This window comes from Dermacentor variabilis, chromosome 1, assembly GCF_050947875.1.
Source record: "Dermacentor variabilis isolate Ectoservices chromosome 1, ASM5094787v1, whole genome shotgun sequence".
In the NCBI taxonomy this organism is placed as follows: Eukaryota; Metazoa; Arthropoda; class Arachnida; order Ixodida; family Ixodidae; genus Dermacentor; species Dermacentor variabilis.
Window position 1 is genome coordinate 149,859,722 of NC_134568.1, and position 24,216 is coordinate 149,883,937.

General features: G+C 46.0%; 1 protein-coding gene across 1 annotated transcript in view; it reads right to left on the reverse strand.

The window, feature by feature from the left end:
* Positions 1–1,597: 1,597 nt before the first annotated feature.
* The window catches only part of slo (calcium-activated potassium channel slo), a 207,979-nt gene continuing 185,360 nt past the window's right edge, over positions 1,598–24,216 (reverse strand). Inside the window, exons 22-29 of the mRNA XM_075697538.1 lie at positions 19,738–19,906; positions 18,260–18,484; positions 17,805–17,988; positions 16,759–16,860; positions 16,493–16,623; positions 15,739–15,933; positions 10,419–10,586; positions 1,598–7,248 (exon numbers count right to left, since the gene is read on the reverse strand). Coding sequence (XP_075553653.1) covers positions 7,168–7,248; positions 10,419–10,586; positions 15,739–15,933; positions 16,493–16,623; positions 16,759–16,860; positions 17,805–17,988; positions 18,260–18,484; positions 19,738–19,906 — 1,255 coding nt within the window. The 3' untranslated portion in view covers positions 1,598–7,167. The remainder of the gene's footprint in view (positions 7,249–10,418; positions 10,587–15,738; positions 15,934–16,492; positions 16,624–16,758; positions 16,861–17,804; positions 17,989–18,259; positions 18,485–19,737; positions 19,907–24,216) is intronic.

The following is a 24,216-nucleotide window of genomic DNA, read 5'->3' on the forward strand; positions in this document are numbered from 1 at the left end:
AGGTGGATCACATACATTGCGCAAGTGCATGCCTCCCCAACTGACGCACTTTGTGTAGAATCCTTTTGGACAGGATACAAAATGATCGTACTAGACTGAGCCAGGCAGAGTGAGAGAGAGAGAGACGTGAAAGAGGAAAAGATGGTGCGTTAACCGGCTATGAGCGCGGCTCGTAACCTCTATGGCTATACGCTGCACTGTGAAAGGGCACGTTGAAGTCCATGAGGCATTCCTCCTAGCAGGTATCCTCAGCATTTATAACTTGCCTGTACACTGAACTGCCGCTGAAATGTTTTTGCTGTGGCGGCAATATTGCGGGACGCTCCTTTTCGTGCGCGGCATTCTCTCAAAGATACACGAAGCGCCGCCACTCAAACGTGAATTATCCTTTTGGTGTGTGAGGGCATATTCATTAACAAAACAGAGCATTGCGCATGGGGAAATTAAAGAGGCATGCTGAGATGCGTGTGGCTTTGACTTCAGTCCAGAGGGACCTAAACTGAGAGTACCTGATTATGTCGCGAGCCTGGTCATCAGTGTTTTCAACATTCATAGCTTTTCACAGTTTCTTTGCAGTTCAAGCCTGCCAAAATAATTTACTCGGAACTTAGAAAGTAAATGTGGACTTATATATACTAACTGTTACTAGGTGTAGCCTTGAGCTACTTCATAACTCGTGGCTGCTTCAGTAACCCTCAAGTAATTCGTTGCGTGTGACAGACACCGAGTTAAGTTTCGAAGTATATTTTGACATGTCATTTAAGAAACGAGGCCAAAACTGAGTTAAGCCCGAGCAAAAGCGCTAATATGGTCAAGAAAGCTCAGCGTGTTGGAATGTAATTAGATGTAGTGCTAATTATGGCGCAGGTAGAAACAGGAAAAAAGGAAAGAAAAAGTAAATATTCGAATCTACTGAACCGTTATTAACCGCTAGTAAATTAAACGTGCACAGTCTAGCCGTCCAAGAGCTCGGCAGTAAGAAAACAGATAAAAAAACGACAGTGAATGAGAGAGAGAGAGAGAGAGAGAGAGAGAGAGAGAGAGAGAGAGAGAGAGAGAGAGAGAGAGAGAGAGAGAGAGAGAGAGATGGTTTTTCTTATGAACGCAGCTGCAGCGGGATATGCGGACTCGATTCTGTTTTTACGCATTTTATGATTGTGCTGAGACCTCAGCCACAAACACAGCGGACTAAAGGGAAAAAAAGAAAGGGGGGAAATTGAATAAATTACGTCGCGTCGACGCACACTGTGTTCGCGGAACGGATATTCACATCCTTACGAACTGTGACAAGCCGTTGACGCCTGACGTACGGGGCTCAGTGGTGTTCTCTTTACGCCTGGCTCGAAAAGCTTGCGTATCACAGGACGTACGCAGTGACCGTACGCATTCTCTCTGCTGGTTTGCTATGCCTTCTGGAGAAAAGCGCAGCATATTTAGAGCTACAGGGGAGGCTTGCGCGCGCGTTGTTTCGACGCACTGGACGCGTGCTCGCGGGGCAGGAAGTGCCGGTCCAGGTGTGAAGCAAGCTCTAGTATGTTGCTTCCAACAAAGGCACACAGACACGTACAGAAATAAATCATAATGCTGTACAATCATGCAAAATGACGACGGTAAACCAACATTTATTGCAAGTACAACTTAAGACAAGTACAGTGAAGGAGCAACAAAACGGCATGAGGCTGCAAGTGTACTATAGAGGTACATAGAATGCAAGAGAGAGAGAGAGAGAGAGAGAGAGAGATAGCGACAGAGATAGAGAGAGACGCAGACAGCACATGAAAGGAAAGATGCAGAGTGACAGAATGTGTGAAAGAATAATTACAGGAGAGACGTTGCTACCGCGCACGTACTTTACAGGAAGAAGAAACTGAAGGAGAGAACAAAATGGCAGAGGCGAGGACATCGAGAGAGAAGTGTGGTAAGTGTAAGTGGCAGACATGTGGCTGAACAAACTTGAGGCCATTGCGTGCACAATGTGTTCTTCACCTGACTGGGCGGGTGTCCTCGTGTACGAAGGCTGACCTAAGTTCCCAATTGCTGGTGTTGGGAATTCAAGTCAAGCCTGTGGTGCTGTGGGCTTTAACGCAGTGAAAGGACAAACTCAAACAAATGCACAACACACCAACTAGCACACAAACATGGGAAAATACTTCCTTTCATGTTTATGCACTCATTATCACATGCACCGTCAATGCAGCATCATAGCACAGTGGTCTATACTATATGTGTACGCTTGGTTCTGTGACGCACGCTCTTCGACGCACACAAAGCGCTAATCGGTTCGGATTGGACCGCGCTAAGTTAGGCGGAAATGTGGTGCCCTGTTTCCGCTTCTGTGAAGGGATCTTATTTGGTGGTGCTGGACAGAAGCGGAACCGGGGTTCGGATCGTTGTCAAATCTCTCTTGCTCTTTTCCCCCTCGTTCTCGTGAACTAAAGAGAAGGGTCCCAGTGCAGTGGTAGGCAATAAACAGGTGAAAAATGCGATTGGTGCCCAGTCAGGTGAAGACAGCTTACGTGCTTCGCATCTCAAAGGGGGCGCATGTCTGCTACTTACAATAAAAATAAGAAAAAAAAAGTAAAGGAAAAGAGAGAGATTTCACAACTAATTTGGAGCTGTCTTTTTTTTTTCTTTCATGTTCGAAGTGCGTCACAGTCACAAAGCAGTTTTCAGGCCACCATACTCGGTATGCTTATGTACATTTTCGAGAGCTGCAGGTCTGAAGTAGCGAACGAGAGCTAAGCGGAGCGGCCCCCGTGTAAAACGGGGTTTACTGATAAACACTACGCAGACCCGCCGGCAGGGTGTGAGAAAAAGAGAGAGCGAGAGAAACGGGGAACATTCACACCGACATACACACCACAACTCTAGGAAACAAAGGCGAGGCAGCATGCTACAGCCGCAGCGGCACACAACAGGCAAACAACCAACCAACCAACCAACAACACGAACAACAGGAAGAAAAAAAAAAAAGGATTGTGACTCACAAACATTTAAATGCAGATGTTTATTACGCTCGTGGGAGAAACATTTACAAGATGAGTAATCGAGCTAACATTTTTTTGGGCCTTGCAGTTTAGTGGGAGAAAATTTAAGCGGGCACTGGTAATCTTCGGGCTGAGAAAAAGTCGGTAAAGTGAGGACCATCTGGCTTAAAGTAAAATGAACAGAATTAAGTACTTTCCCGAGCACATTGATTTCACCATTCGTGCCCACGGCCCGCCGCCTAATAGACGCCTTTGCGGAGAGTGCCCAAAGGGAGACTGAAACACACGCAACAGAAGTGAGGATGCTCCTAGTAGTCTGCGTTCGGTGCCTGCTGCTGCCAGTGAGCAGGCACGCACAATTGGTGGTCTCTGTCGCTGCAATGCAGTTAACTGCAATAGTTGATGCCCAATGTATTCAGCCACACAGTGACGGTCCTCGATACACGTACATGTGCGCACGCACACGCGGCACGGCGGTAATGATGATCTCATAGACTATAACGTCTTGTTCGTGATCGCAAAAGAGCAATTGACGGTCGGACTCCGCCCTAACAACGTGCGGGCGCTGCTATGACAACTAAGCTCGATGGAGGTAAGCGGTGCCTATATCATCTCAATGCGCCCTAAGGGCGCCGACTCCGCGTAGCTTATAAAGAGAATAGCGTATACGGTGCACAAAAGTGACTTGAACTCGCCGACCATTTATCAAATAAAGCGAAAGGAACCAACATACATCTTCCATTTGTTTTTCTTGGCTCAAGATATCGATTTCGACGCGGCTTCGTACACGAAACTAAATTTCAAGAGTTCTATAGCGACTTCTCGGCCACTGCAGTGGTGTTTGAAGTTATACAAGGCGTCATGCGGCTAAGCAGCGTGGAGAATAATTCACCGTAGGCTATACGCACAAGAGCGCCCATCTTGCACTGGCACGGCTGTTGGTGGCCGTCAGCTAACGCGGCACCGCCTGTCTGGACCTTTCGCCTTCTACGCGGAGCCACGGAGCCTTCACTGCTTACGGACGCGCTTTGTCCTTTACAGCCCAGCTCCTGGCCTCGCAGAAAGAAAAACTTGGTGTGTGTTTTTCTTCCTACAACCGTCACTGTCCCTGAAAAACCCCGTACTTGGTGCATTTTAGTGATACGCACGTGCACAATTACTCGTCATGCGCCGGGTGTACGTTGAGTGCATACCGTTATTGTCAAACTTGGCGCTTCTTCGCTGACAAAATCTATTGACCCTCGGATTTGCACAGCGATGTCGCGATTTTGAATGCTCGTTGGTCCACCGGCGTGAAGACCTCTCGGTCGCAAGACACGTGCGGAGCCTCGCGATGGAGCGCGTGCTCCTCCTACGGTGGAGGTGCACGTCGTACCGGACCCTCGGAGAGATCGAATACGCGTCCATTTTAAGAAATAAATAAACGAAGCTTGGGTGTCGCCGCCGTCTCTTCCAATGGCCACAGCGCCTGCGATTCACTATGCTTCAGCTATTCAAGACACTGGAGTACTTAACGCGTCAAGCTCGTTGCGTCACAGCAGATAACGACGAAGCAACAATGCAATAAAAGGGGACACACGACAGACAATCGCGTTGCCCGATTCCTTTAAAAAACAACGAAATGCCATCTGTGGCAGTTGTAGTCAGCCGACAATTCCTTTAAGCTTACATGCAGCAGCAGCAGCGGCAGAAGCAGCAGCAGATAGGCCACCAACGTCATGTGCACACGCATGAAAAAAAAAATAAAATAAAACAAAGGTATGAGAAGACCGCTGGCTCAGTTTTAGCAAGCAAAATCTCCACAAAATTAGCCAAGAGTGAGCATGCACACGCAGATGAAATTGGTTAGCTCAAGTAGTGGAAAAATGAGGGCGCCATAAACACAGCGCAGAAAATGACACAAAGCACACAAATTAAATATATAGGGAAAGCGACCCTTGCTGCTCAAGTTTGACACACTGTCAACGAGAAGCCGGCGCGCTCCCTGGCGCCTCAACTCCTCGCTCTCGCGTCACAAAGTACCGAACGGCTTTCCGCTGGGGCATCCACGCGACAGGATAAATGAGCCCCCTCGTGTGTAATGAGAATAAAAAAGAGTTTGCAACATAGTTTCGTTCAATGAAAAATCACAACATGCATGGATTGTCTAGTGTCTGTGTTTATACCGCAGAGAGACATGTTCTCTTTCTCAGCGCTGCGCTGCGCAGTGCCCTACGCAGCTACCGGTAGGAAATAACTTGCCCCTTCACGTACGCTCCCTCGTGTACGCCTCTCGCAGCAACAACGAGGAACAAAAAAGTACAGAGAAAAGACACTCCGAGCGAGCTCGGCGTGAAACCTCAGCAGCCTTTTTTTTTTCTCTTTTTCGCTTTTTTTTTCTTTTGCGTGAACAGGATTTTATTTTCAGGCGGAAATGCAGATCCGAGGGGGATGCATAAGGCAAAATACACAATACGGAACCCAAATCGAAAGTTCCGAGTCCCGATTGCAACGGGGGGACGGTCGCTGAGGTGGCCAGCGAGAGCCACGCATTGACCGCTCTAAAACGAAGTCGCTTACAGTAGTCGGCCAGCGCCGCTCGAGTATCTACGCTTTGTTGTACATTCAGTTGGTCGTTGGCCGTGCGCGCGCCGCCCATCGGCCGCCGCCGCCGCAGCGGGACGGGAGGCCTCGCCGCGTCGTAGTAACTACGCAGCATAGCACGTGATCTCGTCGGTGTGACCTTGAGCTAACATTGATGCGAAACGTTAAACCGAAGGTTGAAAAATGTAAGGCTGCATGGAGAAAAAACAGACCACGTCACAAGTTACGCCTCTCGCTTCGGGCCGAATGCACAAGCAGGTCAATGCCCGCTGCCGTGCTTATGTACACTTCTATACACAAAAGGTATGTTACACATTGTTAAGCCTTCTTCATAGTTTTCAGCATTAACTTGCTCACTTTACAACACTACTGTACACCACGTGCTTCCGCTTGGAAACAATGCAACTAAACAGATCTCAACAATCTTTGACTCGTACATAAAATATGAACCCTTTCGTACAAAGATCGCGACGCCGTGGTCGCGTCAGGACGTATGTCAAATGTACAAGCTTTTAACACAAAACAAACACTTGTTGTATTGCAGAGAGTCGGGAACAGAGAAGGACAGAGAAGTAGACATGCAGAGCGAGTGCTGAAACAAGACGTTCGTTCCAAGTCGGACCTCTTGTTTCATGTGTGCTGCGAAGGCAGCGTTGCACTTTGCACGTTCTCAGGCATTTCCAATGCATTCGTTAACCGTGTAGCGACCTCAACAGACGACCCTTGAGTTTTCCTCCTGTGTTCACGTGTGTCTGTGCGTGTGTGTGTGTGTGTGTGTGTGTGTGTGTGTGTGTGTGTGTGTGTGTGTGTGTGTGTGTGTGTGTGTGTGTGTGTGTGCATTGCCTGGCATCGCGAACGATGGGCACTGCCGACACCACGTGCTGCGTAGTGTCTCCTTTTCATTAAGTGGCGAATTGCGTGAGATGCCCCTAGTTTACTAGAAGATACTTTGATGATACCTGCTTCCTTGTGCCGCCGACGACGAGTGACAAGGAAGCAGTGGGCTCGACAGGTTGCTGCCAGCTTTGCATGTCATCGTAAAAGATCCTTTGTTTCTGGTACTCTCGGGGAACACCTGCAGAGTTCGGGGCAGCCTTTCTTCGTGTCCGTCCTGGGAGGCCCTCACACTGTACGATCAAGAGGCCTGCTCCGAAGGGTGACTAGGTGTAAGGCCCACAAGGGATCGCGGCTGACTAGAGCACGCATGCGGCAGGTGCCTCCACAGGGCTGCTTAAGATTTTCGTTGTTCGACACCTCGAAAGAAAAGGAACAGAGATAAGCCTCCCCCCCTCCCCCCACAGTGTAATGCCTAACTAAGCTACAAGGCCACTTCTGTGCGTCATTCGGGGTCTCAATGAGAAAAATCAGCCAAGAAAAACCCCCACTTCAGAAGCCTCTGAAACGACTTTGCAGTGGGTCAGAGTGCTCCTTAGGATATGTGCGCGGCGTTCGCTGTAATGTGCAGTTTGGGTGTACGGTGTCGGATTCCGTTTGTCCCATCTCCGTCCACACCGTGGGAGGCAAGCAGCAAGGTGGAGTGTTGTCTGTTTTAGATGAAGGAGTAAGGCCCGTCAGTCAAAGCGCTACACAGCAGGAGTCAAGAGTTGTCGTCCTTTGGCTCCTCGGCCCGGTTGGGCTTGTACTCCAGCCCGGGGTCGAACTGCAGCAGAACGAACACCTGCACAAAAAAATATAGCGCCGATTGGCACGCTCCTTTCGACCATCGCACGTGCACTACCGCTCAGTCGTTTAGGTGAGTATGTGCTTAAACAAGGACGGTGTTCTGAGAACTCCATATGGGTTTCTCAGGAACAATGCTTCGCAGTTGAGGAAAAATTCGTCCTGCATTTCCTCTGTTTATCTAACATTAATTCGTGTACAGTTCAATGCATCCGCATAGATTTCCGTGTGACGTTAGTCTATAATTAGAGGGGTGTTCATGGCGGTTCTACGAAAAGCCACTTTGCCGCGTTATTTTCCACGGTTTGTCTGTCTACGTTGTCATGAAGCTCTGTGTACGCGACGTCCAGAACTATTTTTCATAACAATGCTGCTGTCTTCATGCCTTTTCTCACTCGGTCACATATAAATAAATGTACGTGCATGATTGCATTGTGCACTATACCAGCATCACATAGCGGAGCGGTAGATGTTCCTAGCATGGGGAAAGCTGGAAGAATAGCCTTTGTTTTCAGTAATGGTGGCATGACTGTCCGATAAAGGCGCCTGATAATGAGAATGCGCGTTATAACTTTGCCTTACTACTCTTTGCGCATCGGAGTTAAGAGACATACGCACACATTTAGAAGAGTTATGGTGTAATGCTGCCCTGCGACAACGGGCATCATCATTTGTCTGATTCCTTCCTTGCCCCGCGTTCTCAAATTTCTCTTCTGTTTGTGACGCTATAGATGTACATGACGAACAAGTGCGCAACGTTACTGAAAAAAAATGTGTACACAAGAATGGGGACAGTGATTGTTTCGGGACAAAATTACACTCTCGAAAAGGGCGGAACGTTTTTAACTCGAGCGCAAATTATTCAAAACACAGGTGTGATCGACGTTTTTTTGGCTAGCACAAGACATGTTCACAGTAGCCGCACAACAACTGGCACTCTTCCAGATTTACTCCTTATATCCCCAGTACATCCACGTTTATACAGATGGTTCGTGTCATAAAAATTCCTCGACTTCAGCATTCGTCATTCCACATTTAGCGCTAGGGCAAACATTCAAATTATCCCGAGAGACATCTTCCACCGTGGCGGAACTGTTTGCAATACTGTGTGCTTTGCGTTTCATAACATCAGAAAAACATTCGCAAAAATGGGTTATCTGTAGCGATTCGCAAGCCGCTCTCACATTACTACAGAGCAATAAGAAAAATTCTTTGAACACTTTGTTAATGTATGAGACACTCAAAGAACTTACAAAAGCAAGCGCAATGAACTACGTAATTGCATTCCAGTGGATACCTGGACACTGCAATATACCTGGTAATACTGCAGCGGAAGCAGCTGCGAATCGGGCGCACAATAACGTGGAGACAACCAATCTTCCTCTATTGCGTATAGTGAAGTCCGTCTACTCCTGAGACAGCTTTCTTGTCGCCTCAGCAAAACTACCTGGTTTTATCAGCAAACTAAAAACTCGGAGTTATACTTTATAGACCCATGTATAAACTTATCAATGCCGGAAAATCTAAGAGACAACAGAAAATTTGAAACATTGGTACACCGCCTGCGTCTTGGTACTGCATTTACGAAACACTTCTTGTACAGGATAAAACGTGTCTCTAGTCCGCAGTGTTCTTGTGGCCATCCAGACGAAGATGTGCATCATCATCTTCTCGAGAGCACGAAATACGATACACAAAGAACGGTACTGCAAGCTAATTTGTTTATATTAGACAGAAGACCATTTACTCTAAAAAAGATACTTGGCCCATGGCCATCTGCGGGCCTTCAAAAAAGAGCGTTTCTTGCTCTGAAAAAGTTTTTAGAGGACACCAACATTTTGGGAAAATAGTAGGTATCAGAAGATCCGAATACGCTAAATGAGTAACACAAACGTTGTTCGGGGTTCATAATTGGTTTATGTGGTGATCGCAACTTTCACGCAATATGTATAATTCTGTTCTGCACTTGCAGTGCATTACATGTGCTGTGTTTTTTGGCTGTTCAAAACATCTGACTTTATATAAGCGTATGTGGACTGAACTAATGCACAGAACTTTGCGACTCATGTACTGTTGGACTGTATATTTTTTATTCATCCAGTGTTCTACTGAGTGCCATATTTCGTATCGCTGTTCTCCCTTTTTACACAAATTTGGTTCCTTTGCCAAGTGACAAGGAGTAGCCGGTGCCACCAAAAGGCGCCAACCTCTCCTAATATTGATTTCAATAAAAAAAAAAGCTCGGCACCGTGACGTCGCGCTAGGGCATTGATAGACCGTACACTGCGATGTTACGGCGGCCGCATTTCGACGGGGGCGAAATGCGGAAACACCCGTGCGCTTAGATTTACCCCATGTGGTACAAATTTTCGGAGTCCCCCACTACGACGTGCCTCATAATCAGATCATGGTTTTGGCACGTAAAACCCACTAATTTAATTTTTTCTTACATTGCGATGTTTTGACGTTTCGTCACTGGGGGATTTGTAGTGGAAACATTGGCTCACTGAAGTCACGGCTCGAGCGTCGACGCCTTATACAGGAGGAGTTCATATGATCAAGACCGCCAATGATCCGGCTGAGGAAAGAGGCGTGACGCTGTCCAAGGAGTCAGTCGAATACCTCAAGTGATGTCAAAGGGCGCAACTTAGATAAAGTTTAAGTATATAATCTGTGTGAAAGGTCCTAATCTGGTGGGACGTCCGTAGGAACAATATGCCGAAGCGTGGATGCCATCCACCGACTATAGTGACTCTGTTTATGAGAGGGCCGCAGTGCCACAAATTCATTTCTCCGCTGCTGTCGTCATGCATAGGTTGAGCACCGTAACAAAGAAATAAGAAAGGCCGGAGGGCTGCCACTACACGTTCGCATAAGTCGACTGAATGAGGTAGTAGTAAAATCAGAATGTTCGCCTGCCAGGTTTAGCTTCTTGTGCCAATAGAATGTAGCGCCTGTTAATGTGTATCAAATGACACATCCACACCTCAGTGGCAGAGAGGTTTCTTGCTTGAAACTTTCGCTCAGCCCGCGATGGTGCCCGAGTAGTTTCTTTGATTTTTTTTTCTATCAGTCGACGGTTATGTTTTTGCCGCAGCATCAATCGGCCTTGCGAACGTGGCGTCCATGCGGGAGACCTTCGGCCTAAGGAGGGAAGAGGCTACTCACCATGTCCGTCGGCAGCAGGGTGAAGTCTGCCGGGGGGTTGGTGATGACATACCGTTTCGAGGACGCCTCGCCAGAGGAGCTCGTGTCCCGAAACCTGTACAGGCCCACGCAGAGCATTCCGTAGCTCCTTAGAGCCGCTACGAAGAGGTCGCCGTATTTGCCGCCCTCCTGCGACGGCCAAAGTATTTCCACGTCATGCGAAGAAACAGCATAGCGCCTTCGTTTAAATAAACACCAGCTCAAATGAAGTCACCTATCGAGAGGAGATGTGGCTCTGGCCTAGCGAAGTGCGAGCTACGGTGACGCATATTGAACGTGAGGCGGCAGCGACCACTAAGCATGGCATAATGGTTCACTGTCTTGCGATTTGCAGGGATAGATCTGTTGAATCTCTAAGCTACACCAAGCTACTTCAGAAATAACGTGCGTGTGATGCACTGGCTGATGCAGAGCCCTGGGTGTAACGCGTTGTAACTGATAGCAGAAAAGTGCAAGTCGCAAAAACTACTGTGAGCACAGGGAAACACTCATTGTGAATGATTTTCTTCGATGTTACCTAAAGCAGTTGCATAAGAAGAAAAAAATACACCGCTGTGAAGCAATAGTTTCCTAACCCCGACGCAGGCGTGCATGCAAATTTAAGTAATCTTCTATATACTTTATGTAGGGTTCTTGTCTTTGAAATCATTTTGCAAAATTAGATGGAAAACGGTGTCTCTGAATTAATAAAACTACGGCGTTCTGTTCTGATTATGCAAAAGAACAGTATGTCTTGAAGCACTGGCCTTTTATTTTTATTTTATTTAGAGAATACTGCAGGCCCATGCAGGAGGGACTACAGTACAAAATAATGGAATCGAAGCAGGACACTGATTACACACAGAGAAAGAAAAGGTACAAGTACAAGAATGTCATCACTTGAATACAAGGACTACGAATGGAAAAGAAAATGATCTAGTCCCTTCGCGAAATCCGGGGCAGAAAAATGCTTTGGGGAAGACAGTTCCATCCTGATACTACTCGTGGGAAAAATCTGTGCTTTGTTCTAGCAAACAACGGCGCTATAGAAAAATCATGCGTGTGGTGTGTTCTCCTCGTAGAAATGCGCTGGATGCAAAAAGGCAACGTAAATTTGGTTTTCCCAGAAAGACAATTGTGAAGAAACATGTGCGATTAAATTTTCTGCGTGCTTGCAACGTTTAGATATTATTTTATTTCATTATAGAAGAGGGAGAATCTTGCTGTCGATATTTTCCACAAATAAATCCGACTGCCTTACGCTGAACCCGTTCGAGTTGGCTGACATCTTTTTTAGTGAAAAGGTCCCATATTATTGAAGCGTATTTCAACTTAGACTTAACGCAACTGTAATAAGCTATAAGTTTGACATTTATAGGCGCTGACGCGAGTTTTCTCTTCAAAAACCATAACTTTTTTAGGGCTGGTGTGCAAACGTAAGGAATGTGGTCAGACCAGGGCAGGTTATTATTAAGAGTTACGCCGAGATACTTATACTTGTTAACTTCTGAAATGAGGGTGTTTGTAGCATATAGGGAAGAGCACTCGTTTTTTTTTCTTTGTAATACGCATAAGCACAGTCTTTTCCTGATTCAGTGTCATGCCCCACTGCGTACACCATGCGTCAATAGCATCAATAGTTTGCTGCAACAAATGATGATCCTTATTGCAAGAACTTGCTTTAAACACTGCACAATCATCCGCGAACAATCTAATAGACACGCCATCCGCAACCACATCAACCAAATCATTTATATAAATTAGAAATAACAGGGGTCGCAAGACACTTCCTTGGGGAACTCCTGAAGTGACACTCAGAACACTTGAACAGTTGCCGACTTGAACAAACTGTCACCTATCTTTGAAGTAGGCACCAATCCATTGAATGATAAACGCTGGAAGTCCTATTGATTCCAATTTAAGCAGAAGCTTTCCATGAGCAACCTTGTCAAAGGCTTTGCAGAAATTCATAAAAAGAACATCGATCTGGCCTGACAAGTCCACCTCACGAGACAGAACATGAACTGTTGACACAAGCTGCGTAACGGTAGACATACTTTGTCTAAAACCATGCTGATGAAATGATAAGACATCTTGTTCCGATAAAGACCTCTGTATGTAGCTGACAGTGACATGTTCTAACAATTTGCAGGATGCACTGGTAATATAAACAGGCCTGTAATGAGTAACTGATGATGGATTGCCCTTTTTATAAATAGGAACAACACGTGCGTTCCGCCAGTCATCTGGCATCCTACCTGTACCCAGGGACAGTTTGAATATAATGGTCAGAAATTCGGATATTTGCTCAGCATACTGCCTCAAAAGCGCATTAGGAATGCCGTCCGGCCCGGTAGATTTTTTTGGATTAAGGTTAAGCAGCATCGCTTTAGCACCTTCGCAAGTTACTGCTAACCGATCGGCTGCGTCAGTGTCCAAGCTCTGAGGCCTGAACTTCTAATTTTCTGCAAAGACGCCTTGGAAATAGTGATTGAATTCATTTGCAATTTCTTTTGCATCCGTGAAAACTAAATCGCCTGCGTTTATTTTCTTTGTCTCCTGTTTAGTGTTTCTGAAATGACGCCAAAGCTTTTGGGAGGCGGTTTTAATGAATTCACTGAGACTTTGGGAAAAATACTTATCCCTAGCGCACTTGGGTGTAGTTAATAATTCTTGCTTTACTCTTTCAATTTGTAATTCGTCTTTGTTCTGTTTTTTCTTCAACCTCTTAAGTTTTCTTTTAAGCTGGATGATGCCATGGTTTGTCCACGGGTTTTTTTCACGCCTAAACTTCTTTCTCGCAGGGATAAAATTCTCAGTACAATATTTAACAGTTTCTCTAAACTGTTCCCACAATCCTTCAATCTCGTTGTAGTCTGTAATAAGATGAGTGTCTAAATAATCAATTATAGCGACTTCATCGGCATGGTTAAAATCCCTGATCAAATTTTCTTTCACGGTCTTAACAGGTTTATGAGCAGTCGTGATCCACGAGAAGGATACTAGCCTGTGGTCGGAAATACCAGGCTCGACTGTGACCGTTCCTTTACTGAAGATCTCGCTAACAAACAGAAGGTCGAGAATAGAATTTCCGCGTGCATTGACTGCTCAAGGCTAAGGGAAAATACACAATCTAGAAGAACATCTGCCGAGGCATCATCACCGTAACACATATTATTCCAGTCGATGACGGGCAAGTTGAAATCACCCGCTAAAATTATGTGCTTTCCACGCAAGTTGAAAAGATGATCATACAGCTTTTCCATAAACGAATCACCTGAATCTGGGGCACGATACACAAAGCAAAGAAAAATGTTACACCAGAAAAAGAAATTCGCAAGAACAAACTTTCATGCTGACTTATCTGCTCGATAGCAGCAACGTCAACACCAGACTTAATAATGATGGCCACGCCGCCACGAGGCAATACTCTATCTCGTCGTAAAGCTGATAACCAGGTGGCACAACTTCATCATCTCTTATTGAATCTTTTAGCCAAGTCTCGGTAATGAGGCAGATGTGTGGATCGTGCAGCAGAAGTGGCACAAGTTTATCGGTTTTGTTCACGACACTTCTCGCGTTTAAGGAAATCAAGCGCAACTGGCTGAATTCCTGTAGCTGGCTTTGCTGTGAACTGCTAATTTTCGATACCAGTTTCCACGAGTTTAAGGCGTCGTCCCATTTGAAGCACTTGTTATCTACTCGTAGCTTGTTGTGTATCAGCGACACTTTGCCACCACTGTTTCTGTGCTGAGCTGCGCTCTGCCAGAGAAGCTTCCGTTTGCGCAGTGTTTCTGCGGAGTAATCATTTTGCAAGGAAATGTGCGTTCCTTCCAGGCGTTTCGCAAGACTTCTTGTTTTTCTGCATAGCTCTGCAAAAAAGGTATAATTGGACGGTTTGAAGAATGTATTCCTAGTCGATGAATTCTAACTATACCCGCCGTGGTTGCTCAGTGGCTATGGTGTTGGGCTGCTGAGCACGAGGTCGCGGGATCGAATCCCGGCCACGGCGGCCGCATTTCGATGGGGGCGAAATGCGAAAACACCCGTGTGCTTAGATTTAGGTGCACGTTAAGGAACCCCAGGTGGTCAAAATTTCCGGAATCCTCCACTACGGCGTGCCTCATAATCAGAAAGTGGTTTTGGCACGTAACACCCCAAATATTATTTAATTCTAGCTACAAATGTGCAGACGATTCCTAATTTATCCTGAAGCACTTCTTTTACGACTTTGTTACGCAACGCCGAATCGGATTCGGAAAAACTTCTGGAACGCTAAAAACCACAAGATTGAACCTACGGCTACGATCCCCTAAGTCAACCAACTTGCTGCATTCTCAAGGTTTGCTCGATTTGGTTTACAGCTACATTACATTGCTCAGTTGCGCTAACCGTTGCTTGAATGTCCACTACGGAGTTCTTAATTCCGTTCAATCGCCTGCTCACATTGTTTCTTCTGTTTTTTCCAGTCGTACTTTTAAATCTGCAATATCGGCACGAATAGCTTGCTGCCCATCAATGAGTGTCTTGAACATCTCATCCACTGTGGGACCTGGATTTTCCTCTACGTCCCCGCACATAAGCAGTTTGCATGAACAAAAACAGTGGCATGCATTGGTAAGACAAGTACATATAGAAGACAGTATAGCTCCAGGTTAGGGCTTCCACTTCGCGGAAACAGTTTGCCTAAATTTTCTGGTACTCTCGAATCGACGTAAACTTTAGAGTTGTAATGCCATATAGATAAGGGGATAAACGCGTCTAGATGATATTCTAGTTGATATTAAGATAGATAAAAAGCAATAGCAAGGAGGTCACTCAGATTGGATTGTACAAACTTTAATAAAAGTCCTGCAGGACGCACGTCAGCGCGCAGTGGGCGTCTCCCACGCAGGGACCGACTCATGTCTTGTTTGGTAACCCTCACAAGGTAAAGGAAGACGATGGCATAAGGAGACAGAAATTGAGAGTAAGATGAAGCAGTGGGGCAGTGGCTGTGGCGTTCTGTTCCCGAGAACGAGGGCGCGGTTTCGATTACCGGCAGCCGCACATAGATGGGGACGAGATGCAAAAGCGCTCGTGTACTTAGATTTAGGTGCACGGAAAAGGTACCTTGGTGGTGAAAATGAATCCGGAGCCCTTTATTACGTCGTCTCTGATAGCCCCAGTGTTGCTTTGAAACGCCCATTTCTGATTGAATGAATCAATAAGAAATGGACCAGGCGCTGGTCGCAGATGGTTAGCTGTTCCGTCATCACCGACGTCTTGCACAAAGGAGGTCTGCAGAGATGTGACCACTTACCCCAAACTGAGCCAGGGGTCCATCGTAGAGGGAGATCTGCCCGACTCTGCAACGGTCCCTGTTGGCTAGGGACTCTGGTGTGCTGTAGCCTCCGCGAAGGCCTGCTCCCTCGGCCAGGATCAACTCCAGCTCAGGGGTTGCGCCACCCGTAATCAGTGACCGTATCAAGGTCAGCGCGTTCGCGTTGAAGTATGTCTGTTGCAGAAGAGGAGGATAGGGCAAAACAGTCGCCTCACCGATCGTTCAAACGCATTAACAATCAGCACGACACCGGGTCTTTTAGACCAAATGAATGTCACACACGACTGGCTGGTGGTTTAAGGTCCTCGTGCTTGCGAAATGATTCCTCAGGCTACGTCACACTAGAAGTCTGTATCAGCGACTTTACGTGCTATGTTTAATTGACTACATGCCAACCTCGTTCAAAAGAGAGAGAGAGAGAAAAAAACATGCAGCGTATATGCCTGCTGGCTGTTCCGCAATGTTCTTTTGACGAAAAATACATTCAACGGGAATAAAGCTGATTACCAGCCTAAGAACTCAAAGACCGAATTTTGTAACGTTTCGTTCCGTTTTCCATTCTTTTTTTCTTCTCGTGCGTTGCGTCGGGCGGCTCATTCCATCGTTAACAGCCGCGCGGCGACGTCCGAGCCACATCTGAGTCAATCACGAAGGCGAAAAGAATGGAAAATAATACGCATTGTTAGAAAATAGGGCCTCGAGAATGCGTTTAGTGAAATAAACGATTACTCACAGTGCTCATTAATGAGTCAAGCACGCTAACAGCAAAAGCGGTACCGCAGGCAAAGGGTTGCGTTAGGTAGAGCTCTGTGTCTGGATCATCATCGTCGTCCTGGTCCAGAAACTGTACATTTGTGTCATTCACTGCACAACCAAAGAAAGGCAACACTTTAGTTGCAGCCAAGAGAAAGAGAGCTATTTTAAAAGGCAGCAAATATACACTCGTCGACTACTTTAGGTAAAGCGAAAATGAACGCCCTTCATCTGCGGCCAACCTACCGAGCTCGGTGATTAGAGGCACATTGGCACCATACACAGAGCCTCGTCGTTGCATCACAATGGGACTACCCAGTGGGGAGAATCCCTCAGCACCATTGGGATCTAAAGAAAATGACACCATAATCAGAAGGCGTAAGGTAACCCCAGTTCTCACTTTCAGTAAGCATTTTGCCATCCCTATTATTTGTTAGATCGAATTGCAAGCTGGCTAACTCAATGGCAGGATTGTACAGTCATGCGATAAGCTTCAGTGGCTCTGTGAGAAGTAGAAAAGGAGAACGCTTTAAAATAGAAAGCGTACAAGTCTTCCCGTCTGGTCACGTCAGCCCTTGCGAGAAATTGAGAAAGGTGAGAAAATACAACGGGCCGTACAACAAGATGTCTCGTATAAAGCATATCAGTGTTTTAAAATGTGGTAGTGGCAAGCAACAATTAGACAGCTTCAATGACGAATATGCTTTGTGTTCTTTCTTTGTGCAACAGCCTCAGCGCGGCCACACGACTGACTGCACCTCATATTTTTGAGACGTGTAATGCACTCAGTAAAAGTGGGCAAAATATTAGAATGAAGGCACACACATGACGCACTTCTAACTGGTTAATTCGACTAGCCTAAACCAACCCGCCCAACTAGCTGTGCTGATATTTGTGTTGGCTTCCCGTATGCTGTATACCTCGGCTCGTTTGTGTTCGTGCTTCGGTGGTCCGTTTCGTGCACATAAAGCGCCCGCCTAATATTAATGTCTTCGAAGGCGCATTTAGTATTAGCGGCGAAATTATGGTGTATTGAGAGAGACGCGTTTATGGCACTGGTTTCGCACAGTATAAAAACTGTGTGGAAAAAGCATCCACTGAAGCTTTGCTGAGAAAGTAAAACAAAGGTTAAGAAAACAAACGGCAAATAATTTTATAGCCGAGCTCCCTTGGTTCATTGTAAGCACTGTGTTCTCCAGACTAACATAGCTGAAAAAAAAAGCCACATAGACGTAATCACGCTAAGTGCAAGATAAAGCGGCCTATGCGTGATAGAAGAATCGTGTACTTACTGTGAGTAAGGACACCTATGGTATCATCAAAGGTCATAGCCTTGATGTTGAGCGAGGCTAGTATAGCCTCTTTGTCAGCCAGCGTGGGATCATCGCTGCTGGGGATCTTTGCAGATAATATCACACACATGTCGCAAAGGTTGATGTTTACCGCTCGCAAGTCCGCTCGACTCAAGGGGGAGCCCTGGAATTAATAACACAAGCCGACTGTTAGACAATTTCTCTGTAGAGGCAAACTGCGACCGGACACTAGAGTAATACTACAGCTGCAAGATCGTGAGGGCAAAGACGTGTTGCGTAACGAAACGACCTTTTGTTGGTAAGGGTTTTAGTTGAGCAGAAAATGGACAATGAGCGAGAAGAATCAGGGGTCTAGGAACTCGATTTTTTGTTAATTACAGCCACATCAAGCAATGGACATAATGCACGAAACATAAAATGATTCGATAACTTACGTTAAGGACAGATATTTTCGGCAGGTTCTGAAGCATCTTCCACTCCCTCCTCAGGTAGTCCACATTGCCGACAATGACAACATGCTTGAGTTCGTGGTAGTGAAAGTTGCTGGCACGAAGTGGCATTACTAAGTTACGCAACCCTATTAGTGGAGAATCGGGATCAGCAAACAAACACACAACCACATGGCCGTTGAGCACAGTCATTGCCGCCTGGTTTCGATCCTGCAATAAGAACGAAAAAAAGAAGGATCCCCAATCATTCTTTGTAAGAACTGACACCTTGCTGCTACATGAGTTTCGCGATGTAGTGGCGCATTAAGGTAATGAACACAATCACGCGCATGCGATCACTGAAGCTGCTTTAGCTCGTTTTGTTTTCTTTCTTTTTCCCATACACAGTTTTATGCATAAGGAAACTTGGGCTGAACTTGTACAACAGTTCCTAGAAGCATGTAAGAATATTCGTACGTACGTTTGTGCATCTAAAGCAGCTGATTTATATTTGTTTTGATATCACCAGAAGCTTACAAATTTGCCTTTGTTAGAAATCGGTAGGTATACATAACATGTGCAACTACTCAAGGGAGAGAGAGAGAGAGAGAGAGCAAATGATAAAGGAAAGGTAGGGAGGTTAACCAGGACTGAGCCCGGTTGGCTACCCTACACTGGGGAAAGGGAAAAGGGGACGGAAAGATTAAAAGAAGAAGAGAAAGTCTACTGGGAGTACACAAACCCAAGGGAGTGCACAAACCATTCGATAGGCTTGGTTGGTGGTTCGTGCGCTCAGCGTAGGAATGCATTTGCCACGTGCCTTGAACGCCAGGGAGAAGGGCTACATGGGGGGGGGGGTGTATCCTGTAACAGTCCACCTAATGGACTGTCCATTTCGGCCGCTGCTGATCGGATGCAGCTGTACGAGAGAGGAGGAGACGATCGGCCCTAGCCAGTCAGCAGCGGCCGAAATGGACAGTCCACTAGGTGGACTCTTGCAGAATACCCCCCTCCCCCCCCCCCCCCCCCCACCGATATTTCTACTCAGGCGTGTCCATCCGCACACCTCCTCTCGTTATTGCGGCTTTTCTTCTTGCTCGGTAGCTGTGACTGCAAAATTGGTGCGCGGCCTTTCCCGAAATAAAACTGGCAAGTAGTGCAAAGGATGACGGCGTGACACATGTGGCTAGCCGTCGGCTGCTTGCGGGCGATAGCGTCAAGACGGAGACAATGCTAGTTTCTACTCGGAACGTTTGTTTTGCTGTCCACAAATTGGGCCTATGTGCTGCGCGGTGGCGATATAGTCCCTCACATTTAGTTTTAACAGTAACATAGTGCCGTTATTTCGCTTCCTAAAATTCACTACAGTAATTCGCTAAGCTACCTTCAGCACCATATATCCCTTCCAGCACAGTCAGCACGCACGTCCCGTGCCGCGCTTCCGGAACTTGCAGAGACGGCGCAGAGAGTATAGTGGCACGTACCAGTATGCAGTCCTCGATGGGGCGCGCCGAGCACCAGTGGAACATTCCAGTGGAGTCGTACTTCATCTCGGTCTTCTCGAAATCCTTCGCCTGATCGTCTGACAGGCCCACCGGGAAGGGCTTCTCGTTCTGTGAGTTCCCGGTGCCATTGGTACCCCGGCTCGTGGGCCTGTGTGGCGGGAAGAGCGAGGGGGCGGGGGGGGCATGCAGTGCGGGACATTGTTAACCGAGGTGGGGCGGTCGTAACAGTTAGAATTAACACCAGTAATTATAGTACTGCGAACGAGGTGGGAATTTCAATCAGAGAATCGATAACAATAATCCACTCTGTAACGAGGCCTTGCAACACCTTTCATCGACGCGTCCGTTTTTACGGCATACAGTGAATTAAATTATACGCAGTTTTTTTTTTCACCTGCTTGAAAATTTTAAAATTAGAGCGCTCTTAATGACGGGAACCTTACGGTTACCGTTTAATGTCGAGGCTGATAGCCAATGACCAGATTTAGGTGTCCAGACTGACGACAACACGCGATCATGTTATTATAAACAGTTTGTGAGCTGCGCACGGTGTTTTCTGACTCAATGACGCTGAATAAAACAAAACGCAGCGCGGTGCTCAAAATTGTCAACAACAACGCATAAAGATGTTATCGACAATTCTGAGGCCGTACATCATTGAGAAGCTGTTCTGGCGCCCTCGACACGAATGATAACGTGATCACACGGACAGCATTTGAAGTGTAAGAAGTAGAGCATGTTGGGATGACACTGGAAGTGTTACGAGGTTTTGTGGGAGGAGTGTGCAAATGTGGTGAGGCCATATTTGTAGAATAAAGCATCCAGCGGTATGAGTGACGCCAGGCAGCGTTACGGATGGTGTGACCCGCCTCTGTATCAACTCGCCGCCGCACCGCGACAGCGCACGTCGTGCACTCACACGCCGGGTGAGCGCACTGCGTCTGCACTAGCTACACTCGTAAGCGCGTGTGGATGCGTACAGGATTGCACAGCACACTGAGTACCCGCTCTTTCTCTCACGTGTACGCATGGTCCTCTTTGTTACGACGTTTGTCGTTGAGGTTGTGTCGGTGGCACTTGCAACGAATTTCGTCAAAATGTAACCGTTTATATCGAAGTTAACATGTTTATCGACGAGTGAACTTAGCCAGTGGTACTCACGCTGCAATTTTGCGCAGACACTGCGAATATTTTCATTCGGCCTAGATGTCACGCAAATGCATTTATGAGAAATCAGGAGGACAAACTATCGAACGCTCGGACTAAATTATGAGGACAAATTGGCCAATCCATCACAACTGTCACGGGCACAACTCGTTGGCTGGTTCCTGCAAGGCTGTGCCCATTTTTTTTTTTTTGTGCCGATTGTCTGACTTTCTGTCTCATCTCGACATTGCAACAGCATTGTCTCCTGTCCCGGGTAGAACGTACAGCAATCGCTGAATAAGGGGAACTACGTGGAGCTATGTTGCGCATGTTAAATTGAGCATTTAAATAAATATAGAACGAAATATTTTTCGATGAATTTCAGCTACAGAAAGTGTGCTCTCCTGTCCAAGAAAACCTGCCGGTGGTGGATGTACATAACTTTTCAATGAAACATTTGTGTGTATCCTGACGCCACTGCATCGACGAGCTACTGCGAAGACCTACAACGCTGCAGTAAGCTAACGGAGGTGTTGCAGGACCTCTTTATAAGCACTTTCACAAGAGACATAAAGAGAAGCCTAATTTTTTGTGAAACACGAGAAAATAACTGACAAAGAGCGCAGATGCGCCGTTTTTAAAGATTTTGTTAAACACAAGCGCTACATTTAAGACAGCTGTACTCAGTATGACCAAAATTGCATGTTTGGCAAAGACAGAAAAAAAATAAGGTAGAAGAGGAAGAAAAGAAACAAAGAGGCACTTGTAACGGGGAAACGCTGTCTACGCAGGTTACTCGGAACGACGAGGGGGTTGGTGACAAAGAAGACAGAGTCACGGCAGAAAAAGGGAAAGACGAATGCCAACGTAAGTGAAGCACAAGAGAGAGAGAGAGAGAAAGCTTGCATAAGGTATGCACGCCAGTTAGAAACTATACGCGCACAACTGTACATTTGCACGCACGATCATGCGAATAACTGACAAGTAGGTACAGCAGATACACAAGGACTTCTAGAACTACAGGCATGTAGCCGCGGAGCACTGCGCTCGCTCGCACCCAAGACACTGCTGCCCCCAATACGCGCTGACTACAATGTTCATTTCGTTTACACGTAACATTGAGCGAAACATAACCGCTCGCAGAAACGGCCAATCACTGCCTGTGCACAACCAACTTTTATATCACCGTTAAAAGTCGAGGTCAATCTTCGGAAGCGTAAAGAAAGGTGATCCCTTGTCTCTGTTCAACACAAAAGGTCGTTCTTTATTTTTCCGTGATGAAGCTCGGAAATTATTCTGATTCCCTGTGAGTAATTAACTCAACAACAGAGCAAAATACTGTGTTTGTGTCGCAAGTTTAGGTTAGCAGCGACATCATATCGCCAGGCATAATTTAAGCTTTTTTTGAGGATTACAACTGCCCCCCCCCCCCCCCCACACACTTAAGGCTAGCATAAATCGCATGCAGTTGTGTTAAACCATGCAACGGAGTTAGGTGAATAAGCGAAAGCCTATGGTATGACAGTGGCTTATATAAAAACAAATGTGCGTTATGGGATAAAATTGTTAGTCTAAAATTTAAATGTTTGCTCTACAAGGAAAAAGTATTACCACATTGAGTGAACAAGAAAGAAAAAAAATATCGTGAATGCTAATGCGAATGCAGTATTTCAAAAAGTAACGGCGAATTTGATTTGTTGAGACGATTACGTCGACAAGGTGTCGAATCAATATTTCATTTTACCGCCTGACTTATTATTACATCAGTATGTAAGCACGCACAATACTTTTATACGCGCGTGCACACTTAAGTGCTTTCCTCTCGACAGTGCAGGATTTGCATACCCATACGTCATTTTTGTATGAATTGCGTCAGGTTTTACATCCTGCGACTATTGAGATCTGATGAGTTATCTCTGCTGCCCAATGAGGCAAGGAGTAGCATGTATCGCAATAATTGACCTGGTGTCCTTGGAATACAACGAATCCAGCCATCTATCACGGGGTGTCACTTATCAGTGCTTTTCATAAGGTTGCGTCTTCCATTCCGGAAGCTTCAGGTGCCTGGCATGTTTGTTTCAGTAAACATATCTGATTTGCCAGTTAGTTTTTGAAAGACCCTTGCACAAAGCATGCGTATGTGCGGTGAAGATCTGTGAGGGAAAAATCACTTATGTAAATAATTTGCGCAAAGCCTGTAGTGGTTCTAGGGCAGAGTAAGACTACGAGGCACCCCAGATTTACGAGAATGCCATTTGCACAAAAATAACATGCCACCCTTTAACTTCGTTACCATGCGGACCTGATACTCGATTGATCCTTTCCATTTATTCAAATAGAGGATAACACCATGACTTCGGTACAAGAAAAGAACTTGGAAAGGGACGCAGTACACATACAGTATTCGATGCCGGTTGATCGTTCAAACTTCAACAACGAGTAGAGCGTCTGCAAAAGAGGCGCCCATCCTTCGTGCGTTCACTTTTTGTTTAGCCTTTTTTTTTTTACGTGCTTGGCTCCCTTATCTAACAAAACAAACTAATTCCACTTTAAAAATACCTGACTGTCTACGTTCCTTTTGTGATATAAAACTAGGTATATTCGGACAAGGCCAATATTTATTGTTTAAGAGATCAGCAATAGATTAGGTCGTTCGCCCTAGCCTCAAGACCAACGCTACGGAGCGCTTTTAATGTGTGAGTAATAGGAGTGCCAAAGTGGGAAAAATGTGTTTGAAGCGTGGAAAGCCAGTCATTCACGTGGCATATATATATATATATATATATATATATATATATATATATATATATATATATATATATATATATATATATATATATATATATGTTGAGCGGATCAATGTCAGTGGCAATTTGTCAGAGGCAGGACGTGTGTCGAGTGAGCTGGACAACACCTTCCATTGTGGTGAACGCGGTTGAAATGGATCCGGGACACAAATTGTTGCGAAGTAAGGCTAACACGCATTTACCACTAAATCGCCACTGAATTTTTTAAGCCACAACACAAAAGTAGCCATAGAACGACATGGAGCCTAGCACGTGCCAAGTTTTTTTCTTGTGCATGTCTCAAAAAGCGAGGACGAACGGTGCTTAATCTAAATAAGGAAACTTAGAATTAAAAAAAAATATCGGTACAGGCACTTAAGACTGCTTACGTGGGGAAGAATGCGAAAGCATCATAGTCGCTTTGGTGGAATGTGTTTTTTTTTTTCTGCGCGTTCCTTGTCTGCGCAAGCTCTCGCCTGCGTTTTAGCTGCGCCTCGGTAAGGCTTAAACGAAAACGCGCCAAGCG